The sequence below is a fragment of the Mustela erminea genome, chromosome 19 (genome assembly GCF_009829155.1).
Source record: "Mustela erminea isolate mMusErm1 chromosome 19, mMusErm1.Pri, whole genome shotgun sequence".
NCBI classification, from domain to species: Eukaryota; Metazoa; Chordata; class Mammalia; order Carnivora; family Mustelidae; genus Mustela; species Mustela erminea.
In genome coordinates this window covers 20,408,852-20,422,576 of record NC_045632.1, presented here as the reverse complement: position 1 = coordinate 20,422,576, position 13,725 = coordinate 20,408,852, and the positions used below count along the sequence as shown (strand labels likewise).

The window sequence follows — 13,725 nt, the reverse complement described above, 5'->3', positions numbered from 1 at the left end:
GACAGACATGTTCAGCTGTTTTCTCAGGGGTCTGTTAGAAGATTCTCATTACATGTTTTCTACACTAAAACCCCTCCTGCTTTTTGTATGTTCAGTGCACACACACACACACACACACACGCATGCACGCACGCATACATGCTCATATACCCTCGTCTTATAAAAACAGGGTTCTATTGAATATATACATTTGCTGAGCTTCTTTTTTTAAGATTTTATTTGACAGACACAGTGAGAGAGAGAACACAAGCAGGGGGAGTGGGAGAGAGAGAAGCAGGTTTCCTGCCAAGTAGGGAGCCTGATGTAGGGCTCAATCCCAGGACCCTGGGACTATGACCTGAGCCAAAGACAGACGCTAAACCAACTGAGCCACCGAGGTGCCCCTTGCTGTGTTTTTCTTTTTGAATTTGCAATGTAGCAAACATTTTCTTATGCCACAAAATAAAACAAGACTTTAAGAAAACTTTTTTAAAAGATTTATTTTAGAGAAAAAGAGAGAGTGCACAAGCAGGGAGGGGAAGGTGCAAGGGAGAGGGAGACTCTCCAGCAGACTCCCCACTGAGTGCAGAGCCCGACCCGGGGCTCAGTCCCACCACCTGAGCCAAATTCAAGAGTCAGACGCTTAACCAACTGAGCCCCCCAACCCCTGCTCTATAATGTGACTTTTAATGATTATGTAATCCTCCAATGTAATGCGTGTACAACTCATTTACTAAACAAATACATCGAGCGCCCACTTTGTGCCAGCTAATATGTACCATGATATTCTTTTTTTTTTTTAAAAATATTTTATTTATTTATTTGAGGGAGAGTGAGTGAGAGAGAGCATGAGAGAGGAGGTGGTCAGAAGGAGCAGCAGACTCCCCAAGGAGCTGGGAGCCCGATGCAGGACTCGATCCTGGAAGTCCGGGATCATGACCTGAGCTGAAGGCAGTTGCTCAACCAACTGAGACACCCAGGCGCCCTGTACCATGATATTCTTAACCTCTTCTTGCTAGATACTGAAGTCACTTGTATGTTTCTGGGATCAGAGACAAAATGACGACAGTCCGCCGCATGGACACCTCTGTTTACCTCCTCAGCACACATTTTGAGATGACTCACTGGGCCCCAGGATATGCAAAGTTCCTTCTACTTTTCAATTTGGTCATTTTTACCCAATTTTTCCTTTCATTTTATGATGCTATCACAGATTTTCTTTACGACTTTAAAGTGCTAATGTTTGGAATCAGCTCCTCTACAAATATCTGAAACGATCTTCCACTGTAATTGTATTAGTGAGGTTAAATCCCAGTGAAAATGATCTGGAGGGCAAAGTTCGTCTAGGGCATCTACGATGACATCCCCGAAAGCAGTGTTAGGGGTCACCACTCAGGAGATGCACAGGGATGAGAGAAACTGCCTCCTTTCCAGGACAGCACGTTGTTCTGTCAACTCCTGCTGTGGACACTGGCCAAAATTTTCTTAAAATCAGGAGACATATTACACTCCAAGTAAGTTTAAAAAAAACTTTATGTTAACCTCATAAAAGTCAAAGAGAATTTTCCTAAATTCTGAATACATTCCTAGGCTAGATTAAACAAAAATATGTTTAAATATTAAATATGTTATCCTACTAAGTAGTACAATAAAAAATACCTAGCTGAGGACGCCTGGCTGGCTCAGTGGGTTAAAGCGTCTGCCTTCGGCTCAGATCATTGATCCCAGAGTCCTGGGATTGAGCCCCACATTGGGCTCTCTATTCAGCAGGGAGCCTGCTTCCCCCTCTCTCTATCTGCCTGCCTCTCTAACTACTTGTGATCTCTGTCTGTCAAATAAATAAATAAAATCTTTAAAAAAAAAACCTAGCTGAAACCTACTATAAACATCAAGGATAAGACAAGGACTACATAATATAATTCTATTATATGACATAATTCTGAAGTTCTCTAGCCAACAAATTAAGACAAATATTAAAAAGCAAAAATAATATATATGTGTAAATATATATATATATACATATACATATATTACAAAATAATGGCGTATTTACAAAACCCAGAGCATCGACTGAAAAACTACTAAAATAATAGAAATTCAGTGAAATGGCCACAAAGTTAATAGATATAAATCAACAGTCTTTGCTTCTTTTTAATTTCTTTTTTTTTTTTTTTAAAGATTTTATTTACTTGATAGAGAAACACAGCGAGAGAGGGAACTCAAGCAGGGGGAACAGGAGAGGGAGAAGCAGGCGTCCCGAGGAGCAGGGAGCCCAATGCGGGGCTTGATCCTGGGACCCTGGGATCATGACCCAAGCTGAAGGCAGACGCGTAACAACTGAGCCACCCAGGTGTCCCAACAGTCCTCCCTTCCTATATAAGCCATAACCAGTTAGAAAAATGTAACAGGGAAACAATAATTTCCCAATTGCACCCCCTCAACAAAAGTATAATATGCCGAGGGATAAAATTAATTGAATTCACTAAGCAGTTAGGTATTGAACTTTACTGAAAGACTTAAGTTATTTCATTCTTTCATGTATTCGCTAAGGCATTTTTTTATAATTTCAAGTATAGTCAACATACAGTGTTATATTAGCTTCAGGTGTACAATATAGTGATTCAACAACTTTATGTGTTACTCAGTGCTCACGAGTGAGTGTGCTCTTAATCCCCTTCACCTGTTTCATTCACCCCCCCAACTCCACCCCACCTCACCCCAGGAACCCGCAGTTTGTTCTCTATAGTTAAGAGTCTGGTTTTTTGGCTTGTCTCTTTTTTCTTTCTTTCATTTGTGTTATTTCTTAAATTCCACAAAGGAGTGAAATCATATGGTATTTATGTTTCTCTGACTGACTTATTTCACTTAGCATTATACTCTCTAGATCCAACCCTATGTGTTATAAATGGGAAGCATGAGATCACTTTTTTAATAAGACAGACATGGTCCCTGCCCCGCATAAAATCTGCTATTTGTTGACATATCAATAATTAGAAATACTATGTTCATAGATGAAAACGTGCAATATGGTAATCTCCTACATAAGCTAGGAATCTAATAAAATTTCAATCAAAACCCAAAAGTACTACTTTGGGGAAACCTGACAAAATATGGAAGTAAAAATGTGGGAGAAAAGTCAGAACATGTGGAAAAGCATGGTCATAAAGGAGGCTTGCTCTAATCGCTATTAGAACACATAGGGATTAAACGGTGAGCAATGGATAGACAATGAAACCAGCCATGGATCCGAAACAGATGGCAGCGGACTCAAGAATCAGGTGTACAACAAAAGCCAGCATTCCACAGAAGAGGGAAAGGCTTGAGCACCCAGCAGGTCCGGACAGGAGGAAGGTGGCACCCACAGATGTGAATTTAAGGAAAGGGCTAACACAGTGGTATGGGCAGGGTTAAGGGAAACCACAGGGATGGTGCAGAACCTCCAGGGCCATTAGAATCTCAGGTCAAGAAGGAAATGAGCTTTGAAAATCCGGAGAGAGGGCTACCTGAGGTGGGCACCGAAGCCACCAGGCCCTTTCCTCAGGAATGCAAATGGAAGCCAGCTGAGCCGCCTACAGAGTATATGTCCCAACCTCCCGTCCTCCTAGCCCCTCCAGCCTGTGGTGGCCTCCATGGCACAGAGCAGGACGGAGGAGGGGGGCTGGGGGTAGGGGCACAGGGGTCACAGAGGGAAGTGGACACCAGCCAGCACCACGATGGCTTCTTTACACGGAGTTCACGGGGAACTGGCCACCCATTTGGTGAAAATAAAAAGTGATGGCCTTATACCTCATTGTTTACCCCCAAAAGTAATTCCAGATAGATTAAAGATCTGAGGCAAAAACATATGGAACAAGACAACTGGGAGAAACAGTAGCAAAATATTTATGCCATATTGGTGTGCAGGGTGCCTTTCTGAACATGTCCTCGAGGCACAACTATAAAGGGATGGACCAGTAGATTCAACAACAAAATATCTTAGTGGCAAAAATATATGTTATATATATATATGATATATATAAAAATATGTATGATATATATAAATATATGAAAATATATATGGTATCATATATAAATATATGAAAATATATATCTGATATATATATATGATAACTTTTAAAGTGCTTGTGTAACAAGTTAAATTAGAGGGAGAATGCACTGAGAGAAATATTTGCGATATATATAACCAAGGAACCAAGGGTTATTATCCTTCATATGTAAAAGAAATCCTGTAAGAAGTAAGAGCAAAACTCTGGAAAAGCAGACAGAGGGCAGAAAGTCATTTCAAAATCAGGCAAAAGCGGTAGAAGGCCAAGAAACATACACAAGAATGTATCCAACTCTAGTACTGATCAGAGAAACGCAAAACATAGTAGGCGATTATCTTGCCTGATTTCACAAAAATCAGAAAGATCTCATTAAAACCTCCAAATGGGGAATGAAAGCCAGGGTAACACAAGGTGCGGGAAGGTAAACAGTCACACACAGTGGCTAGGAAAGAAGGCAGGACTCCTTCTGGTGGTAAGTAGGTTGTGTCTATCTTCCACCCACCAAATCCACATCTAGAAACTGATCCAAAGAGAATGCTGGGCGGAGTGTGCAGATGTTCACTGGTGGGCTGGGGACAACAGCAAGCATCTGGAAGCTGCTGAAAGACTGAGACAGCCTGGGTGGCTCAGTGGGTTAAGCCTCTGCCTTTGGCTCAGGTCATGATCTCAGGGTCTTGGGATCAAGTCCCACATGGGGGGAGGGGGGAGTCTCTGCTCAGCAGGGAGCCTGCTTCCCGCCCCTGCCCCGCCCCCCACTGCCTACTTGTGATCTCTCTGTCAAATAAATAAATAACTCTTTAAAAAAAAAACAAAAACAAGAATGAGATTAACAGCCACGTGGCTCAGCACCTACTGCAAGCAGACACCTCACGAAGTCCTAAGGAGGGGAAGAGGGGAAGAGCCACACAGCCTCATAAGTCAGGTCCCTGAGAGAGAAGGAGCCCCAGTGTCCAAAGATTAAGCGCTGAGCAGGTCACTGAGCTCAGGGGGAGGTGGGTGGGGCTGGGAGAGAGCTTTCCCTGTCTTGGCATTTTTCCAAATGTTTTTCAATCCTGTTCTTAATCTAAAAAAATAAATGAAGCTGTATTTGGGGGAGGAGGGGAGAGGAGGGAAGGAGAAGCAGGCTCCCCGCTGAGCAGGCAGCAGAGAATGGGGTCCTGGGGCTGGATCCTAGGCCCAAAAGATCATGACCTGAGCCAAAGGCAGGTGGCTTAACCCACTGAGCCACCCAGGTGCCTCCTGACAGTGCCTTTTAATGAGGTCATTGGAAAGCTCATTTGTTTAAAAATAGAACCAAATCACAGCGGGAAGCTTTGCTGACAACGAAGTGTCACACAGGTACACATGGTGGCGAGCAAGACAAGCCGCACCTGGAGCTGTGCTCAGGCCAAGCAACTCCAGCAGCACCTGCCTGGAACTCTCCAGCACACACGAGGACGGGGGTGGGGGGTGGGGGGGTGGTTGGGAAACAGAATGTCCCCAGATGTGCTCATTTTCCTATGACTGACATTTGAAGAGTCCCTTTTAGGCTAAAATGACATGGTTGGAAGCCTCAGCTAAACAGCACTTGGCCGTGCCCGCAACATGTGATTTTTTTTTTTTTTTTCCCCACTGAGTTTAATGTGGAATCCAGCACATGACTCGTTGGGATCCTTGCAGATGCCCAGAAAGCTCCAAGTTGCTCTAAGTCTCCCTTAACACGCCTGCATTCTTGCAGGCTTGGTGCCAAGCAACAAATGGAATCGTAAAGAAACCACTCAACAGGGACACCTGGGGGGCCCAGTTGGTGGTCAGGTCATGACCCTGGAGTCGCAGGATCAAGTCCCACATAGGGCTCCCTGCTCAGTGGGGCGTCTGCTGCTCCCCCTCCCTCTGCCTGCTGTTCCCCTGCTCTTGCTCTCTCTCTCTCTCTGACAAATAAATAAAATCTGAAAGAAAGAAAGAAAGAAAGAAAGAAAGAAAGAAAGAAAGAAAGAAAGAAAGAAAGAAGCCATTCCACAAAAGCACCTAAAGACATCTCCACAGTCGCAAGGGCTGTCTTGAGTCTCACAGTTCTGGCAGCCTGGAAACAGCTGGCACAAAGCTGCAGCTCCTGGGTTGTTTTCTACCCAGAAAATCAAATCTCGTGTGATCCCGAGTCCTGTGAGACTACCAATGTCCCTTCTCAAACTCCAAAATAAACCCCAAATTGACAGGGACAGGGACCTAGATGTAAACAAGGCAGCAGTCCCCAAGTGAAGGAGCTTCTTCTGCCCACACTCATAGTCTCAGCTCCAGACGGCAGGTCAAGGGCAGCAAGCTTTCAAGCACGAATCGACTGCTTTTAAAAGGACAGATTTTTTTTTTTAAGATTTAATTTATTTATTGAACAGAGAGAGATATCACAAATAGGCAGAGAGAGAGAGGGGGAAGCAGGCTCCCCACTGAGCAGAGAGCCCTATTCGGGGCTTGATCCCAGGACCCTGAGATCATGACCTGAGCCAAAGGCAGAGGCTTAACCCACTGAGCCACCCAGGCACCCCAAGGACAGATTTTATAGCACCCAATGTGCATATAATTTTTTTTCTTCTCTAAACTAGAAGTAGTCCAAGATGAGTCAACTAACAGGACCGCTATGAAAAGAAACATAGTACTTGGAAGCATTTTTCAGGACACTGGGGTTGACTGTCATCCATCGTGCCCATGCTGGAAGGCTCAGGCGGGGGCTACCTCCCACCCCATGTCCCCTTTCTCCTCCTAATTGGACGCTAGAGGTGATTCACTAAAACTCAGAATGATAGGGTGCCTGGGTGGCTCAGATGGTGAAGCGTCTCCCTCCAGCTCAGGTCATGATCTCAGGGTCCTGGGATCGAGCCCCCACATGGGGCTTCCCACTCAGCAGGGAGCCTGCTTCTCCCTCTGACCTTCCTCCCTGCTTGTGCTCTCACTTGCACTCTCTTCTCTCTCATATAAATGAATAAAATCTTAAAACAAAACAAACAAACAAACAAAAAAACCTGATTTTTTTAAAAAGAAGAGAGGAAAAAAAACCAGAAGGAAAAGGGAGAGGAGGAGGGCGGGAGAGAGAGAAAAGAGGCTAGATCTCCAGGAATTCATGGAGGAAAAAAAAAACAAACAAACTCATAATTTCCAGCTTTTCAAGTATTTAAAGATAGTTAACCAACATGTTTGATTTATTGGGAAATATATCAAAAAGCAGAATGGATTGGTCTATCAATACATGAATGCACAGACAGATAAAAAGATAACTAACAAAATGTTAGCAGCAGAATCTAGGTACTGAGTATATAGGGATTCACCGCAAAATCCTCTCAGTTTTTCTTGAAGTTTAGAAATTTTCATAGGGACGCCTGGGTGGCTCAGGTGGTTAAGCAGCTGCCTTCGGCTCAGGTCATGATCCCAGCGTCCTGGGATCGAGTCCCACATCGTGCTCCTTGCTCAGCAGAGAGCCTGCTTCTCCCTCTGCCTCTGCCTGCCATTCTGTCTGCCTGTGCTCGCTCTCCCCCCCTCCCCCCCGATAAATAAATAAAATCTTTAAAAAAAAAAAGAAAAGAAAAGAAATTTTCATAATAAAATGTCAGGGGAAAGAATTAGCAATTCTACCATAAACATGGCCTACACTGGTCACCAAATTTAAGAAGAAATTAAAATAGAGTGAAATTTTAAAATTCCAAAGCATGTCCTCCACGCACCATCTCTGGCTTGGCCTCCTGGGGAAGGAAGACCCAGGTTTCTAACTTGCCTTCTGGGGCCTGCACCTTGTAGGGACCAAAGACGGTGTGAGGTCACAGGAAGACAGACAAACTATCTAGCTTACAGAACTCAACTGACACTCGCCCCACTGAGCCTAAGGCCACATGCAAGGGATACACAATTCCTGGTTTGTCTTTTTAAACAGTGAATCTAGTGTCCAGTGCTTTGAGATTTACCTTGAGAATGACAGAGAAGTCAACATCCTTGGTCTCCTTCAGGCCAAGAGGAATCAGCGGGACCGTAAATGCCTCCCTATAAGGAACACAGCAAGGTATGTGAACACTGGGATCCCAGCCGCTCTGCACCCAGCAGCCCAGCTCAGAGCACCCCCCACCTCCAGACGCCAATCCTGCACACACCACTTCAGGTTCCATAAAGATGCCACTGGTCACGTGCCTGTCTCTGTTCTAAGCCCAATCCCAGGGCCCTGTGACTTCTGGACTATAGAGCCTAACACAGGAGGCCTACCACCTTGACCCAGGTCTCGAATTCCACCATTCTTTGACTTCACTGAGGACCACCCATGGGGCAGGGTCTGGGTCTGGGGTGCGCACTGCTCCCCGACCTGGGCATACCACCCTGCCAGGGGACCTCCTTCATCCCCTCCCATCCCCACCCTCCTTCCCCCTTCCCCACCAGGGCAGGTCCCACCTCTCCTGCGCCCTCCAACCTGAGCCCTCGCAAGGCCTCCTCTGATGGGGTGTTATCCCCTTTGGTGCCCCAGCACCTGCACGGAGAAGAGCTTGAGGGCCAGGGCTCCTCCTGACACCTAAATGCCCCTAGCTCCAGCCCAGGGTCACACCCCGGCCAGCTACTTGCCCCCCACACAGCTCCCACCCCAACTGACCACTCAGTTCCCCCAGAGATCACCCTGAGTCTACATTCTTAGGGGCAGGGCTAACAGGAAGTAAAGGGGGCTCAGGCTGTGTGTTTTGCAAACAGAGATTTAGCTCCCTGACCTGTAATAGGAGACCTCCTAGGGCTGCTCAGCCCAGCCAGGGAGAAGGCCAGGAATGCTGGGCAGGGGGAGTGGACAATGCAGCTGTAAGCCGAAACTGTCTCTGTGGCCGAAGGGAAAACCACGGGCTGCTCTAAAAGCAGGCGGGATCCAACCCTGGGTGTGCGTGGCTTCCCCAAAGCCTACAGGGGAAGCTGGGTGCTACTGGAGGGAGAGAGGAGGGACCGTGCCTCTCTCCTCTGGGCCCCAGCACCCTCCTGCCCTCACCCCACTGGGGGTGGAGACAAGGCCTGTTCTCCCCGTGACTGGGGAGAGCACCCAGGGCACCCCAGCCCCAACCGCACGCTTTAACAAAACTCCATGACCTCCAGCCTCGTGTTTTCTCATCTGCCCCGCCCGACCTCTTCTTCCAGGCCTGCCTCACAGTAATGTTTAAAGATCCACCGTGCTTAGAAAGAAACCATCTGTTCTGAAAATAGGAAGAGGGCAGAGGCGAACCCAAGGCATCAGTACGAACCTGCACATCTCTCTCACCCCTCTCCCGATGGCACAGGGGACCGCCCGGGCAGCAAGGGCCACGCTGAAATCATGCGGGCCCTTCGTGCCCATCTCTGCAGGTGGGGCTCCCAGCAATCCAGGACAGCAAGTGGGAATATGAAATGTCCTACGTTTATCAGCAAAGTTGGGCCCTGACTTGCTTATTCAAGGAACGTCGACCTCGGGGCAGAACAATGGCATTTAATACCACAGAGGAGACTTGGAGAAGCCTCTTACTGAGTGTTCTGATTCAGTGTTCAAAACCACACTGGGAGCCCATGGGTGAGCGAGCCAGGACACCTGGACGTCATAGAAGGAAGAGCAGAGGTTTCACACGCTGACACTTTCCCTCCAGCCCTGAAAAACACCCCACGGGCCATGCAGAGGCTTGGGGGCAATCAGGAAAAGCACATTCCAAAGGGGACTCCGGGTTCCCAAAAGTCGTCCTTCTGTGAATCCACAGGACTGTTTACTGAGTTTCCCCTGGCGCTCACCTACCTTTTGAGAAATCTCACTTCCCTGCACAGAGCTTCTCGAAGTGATTTCACCTCCCTTTCAGAGGTAGCTCCCCTTGGGAAGACTTTCTGAGCTTTTCTGAAGGCCCCGCCTTAATATCGCTCTGGCACAAACTCCCCAGGAGAGGCTTCTGAGTTACTGTATTTGTTTCTCGAAGATGTAATGGGGCCCATTTTTGAAGTGTCTCCTCAGGGAACTCACCTGGGTCCCCTTAATCTTTGATGTCAAGGATCCCTGCCAAGCAGTTGGTGTGTTTTTTGTGTCCTATCCTCAGAACGACCCAGGCTAAGCCCTAGGCACGGTGATGAGGCTGACAGGGAAGAAGGGCAGGCAGTACGGGCCCCCCCATCCAGCAGGCTGACTCTCAGATCCAACCACAAGGGCATCTTCATGGCAAAGCTACATGAGAGACACCATCTCTTCATCCGGACCCAGTCACACAGCTTTTCCCAAAAACTATGTCACAAGGTGGGTCCAAGGACAATTGGATGCCTTATCATCCAACTCCCCAGGTATTTCCAACAAACTCCATCTGTTCGCCCCTTGACTCTTACGCCATACTCAGTCCTCAAACTGGTCCATCCCTCTCATCCCAAAGCACTGCCCCCACTTACTCTGTGTTCTGGTAGACTCCCACTGAGATGTTGAGCCCCTCCAGCTCCTCCTTGAGCATCTGCAGGTCTGAATTCACGAAGCTCAGTTCCAGGCGCACCTGCTCTCGAACCTTCTGGTTTGTAGCTACTCTGTTAAAAGAGAAGGGGGAGAAAAGTGCCTTCAGCCAAGCTGCCCAGCTGCCGGGGGAGCAGACCTCCCAGGCCCCATAAGGAAGTTCTGAGGGTTCCCTTGCAGGTATGAGGACCAGAGGTGACCTGGTATCTCCAAAATGCTCAGCAACAGGCCCATCTTGAGCCACGCCTACCAGTAAAGGGACTTGGGATGTCGGTGATACACTGAGCTGCCAGACGTGAATCTTAAGACACCCCTACAAAGAATTAGCTTTAAGATGATAAGAGGGAACTGCTCCCAGCCACCCCAAAAAGACCATCAATTATCCCCTTGAAAGGAAATGGGTAAGAAAACGGAGGAGGAGAGCGCCTGGGTGGCTCAGTGGGTTAAGCCGCTGCCTTCAGCTCAGGTCATGATCTCAGGGTCCTGGGATCGAGTCCCGCATCGGGCTCTCTGCTCAGCGGGGAGCCTGCTTCCTCCTCTCTCTCTCTCTCTGCCTGCCTCTCTGCCTACTTGTGATGTCTCTCTGTCAAAAAAATAAATAAAATCTTTAAAAAAAAAAAAAAGAAAAAAAAGAAAACGGAGGAGGAGATAATGCTCCCAGCTCATTCTATGAGCTCTAGTCTTACCCTGACCCAGACCAGAGGAGGACATCACAAGAAAGCAAAACAATAAACTGACATTCTTCATGAATATATATGCAAAAATCCTCAACAAAATATTAGCAAGCGGAAACCAGCAACATTTAACATAACTCGGATTACATACCACAACCAAGTGGGACTTATCCCAGGACTGAAAGGTTGGTTTAATATCCGAAAATCAATTACTGTAGCATACTTTATTAATAGGATACAGGATAAAAAAACACATAGTCCTCTCAACAGATACAAAAGAAAAGTGGGATAAAGTCCAACATAGATTCATGACAAAAATTCTCAACAAGGGGCACCTGGGTGGCTCAGTGGGTTAAACCTCTGCCTTCGGCTCAGGTCATGATCTCAGGGTCCTGGGATCAAGCCCCATATCAGGCTCTCTGCTGGGCAGGGAGCCTGCTTCCCCTCCTCTCTCTCTGCCTGCCTTTCTGCCTACTTGTGATCTCTGTCTGTAAATAAATAAATAAAATCTTAAAAAAAAAAAAAAAACAAATAAATAAATAAAACCAAAATGAGATTAGACTAGTAACAGCAATGCTAGTAATACTAGTAATAAAAAAGAAACAATAGCAAGTATTGAGGAGGATGTAGAGAAACTGGAATTCACACACTGCTGAATATAAATGACACAGCACTTTGCAAAACAGCTGGGTAGTTTCTAAAAATGTTAACTATCTGGGGCACCTCGGTGACTGTTGGTTAAAGGTCCAACTCCTGATTTCAGCTTAGGTCATGACCTCAGGGTCATGGGATTGAGCCCTGCGTTGGAGTCTGCGCTCAGCGGGGAGTCTCCTTGAGATTCTCCCTCTCCCTCCGCTGCTCCTACCACTCGCTCGCTCTCTCTCTCAAATAAATAATCTTTTTAAAAAAAAAATTAATAAAAATGTTACAGATATTATCATACAACTGAGTCATCTACTCCTAGGAATCTATGTGAGAGGAATGAAAACTTACATCCCAACAAAGACGTGTAGGTGATGTTTACAGTAGCATGACTCGTAGAAGACACAAAAAGTGGGAAAAATCCAGATATCCATTAACTGGCAAATTGGATTAGTAAAATGAGATCCCTGGAATTGAATGGTGTAAGCAGTATGAAGGTATGAACTTCACCCAAATCCTCAAAGCGGAAGTTCAGACACCTGCTGGAAGACTTTCCAGGTGCCCCCTCACTTTACGGATTAGGAATCAACGCAAAAGTAACACTGGCAAGAATAACCAAGTCTATAGGGCGCCTGGGTGGCTCAGTTGGTTAAGCAACTGCCTTAGGCTCAGGTCATGATCCTAGAGTCCCGAGATTGAGTCCTGCATCAGGCTCCCTGCTCGGCGGAGAATCTGCTTCTCCCTCTGACCCTCCCCCTTCTCATGCTCTCTCTCTCAAATAAATAAAATCTAAAAGAAAAGAAAAAAGAATAACCAAGTCCTGAGCCAGGCCTTGAGGGTACAAGCCCATGAACCATCATCCTGTCAGGTCCTCAGTCATTCCTCGGACCAGCTACTAGAACTTCCTCCTTTCATGGATGAGGACATCTGAGGGTCATCAGCCAAGAGCTCCAGCCAGCCAGAGAAACAGTACCTGATCACATTCTCCACACCAGCTGATGAAAATCCTGTCACCTGTCATGGGCTCACTTTGCTCACCGCCTGTTCACCTTTTCCCCAGAAAGCAAAATACTAAAAACACTTCCCCTACAGTCTGCCCTCTGCGCCAGGGCTCTCCTGGCCTTGCCACATATTTGAGCTCATCAATTTCTCCCCATGATGTGTTTATAGGTATACTCCCTCTTTTTGCTCTCCCCGGCCCATCACTGAACTCCTTCTCCTTGACCTACAAATTTAGGCTACGCCTCCTCAGAAAAAGCCATGCTTGATCCTGGCTGCAAATAGAAAGATACTTGCCCTTTTACTACACGGTATGTCTTCACACATCTGGGCTTCCCAGCAGAGAAATGAGATATTGGAAGCTCAGTCTGGCAAATATCATTGGTTTGGGGATTTTGGTGGGGAGGGGAGGTAGCATGATTACCCGTAACAAATACATTTTATATTACAACACAGTATACACATACACATACATATCCCTAAAACAAAAGTCACACAAACCAAACTTGGCCACGCATACAATATATCCCAACATATTTGATTCCATTCTAATAGCTTATTTTTTATTTTTTAAAAGATTCTATTTATTTGTCAGAGAGAGAACATGAGCACAAGTGGGGGGTGTGGCAGGCAGAGGGAGAGGGAGAAGCAGGCTCCCTGCTGAGCAAGGAGCCCAAAGTGGGACTCGATCCCAGGACCCCAGAATCATGACCTGAGCCGAAGGCAGATGTTCAATCAACTGAGCCACCCAAGCATCCCCCCCCTTTTTTTTCCTAATAGCTTTTTTTTAAAGAGTAATATTCGCAACTCTCCTATTCTGATTCTCTGACACCAACTGGGTGCCCAGCAATTCAATTCAATTAAACTCAATTCCCACAGGTTAAAGACTCAGTACCCCCAAGACTCCTCCCATGTCAGGGGCCAGTCACAAGGCTGGGGGGAAGCACCTCTA

General features: G+C 46.5%; 1 protein-coding gene across 1 annotated transcript in view; it reads right to left on the bottom strand.

Annotated features, from left to right (window-relative positions):
- The window catches only part of RHPN2 (rhophilin Rho GTPase binding protein 2), a 56,939-nt gene that overhangs the window by 20,590 nt on the left and 22,624 nt on the right, over window positions 1-13,725 (bottom strand). Inside the window, exons 3-4 of the mRNA XM_032325131.1 lie at window positions 10,404-10,532; window positions 7,955-8,030 (exon numbers count right to left, since the gene is read on the bottom strand). Of these exons, the coding sequence (XP_032181022.1) occupies window positions 7,955-8,030; window positions 10,404-10,532 (205 nt within the window). The remainder of the gene's footprint in view (window positions 1-7,954; window positions 8,031-10,403; window positions 10,533-13,725) is intronic.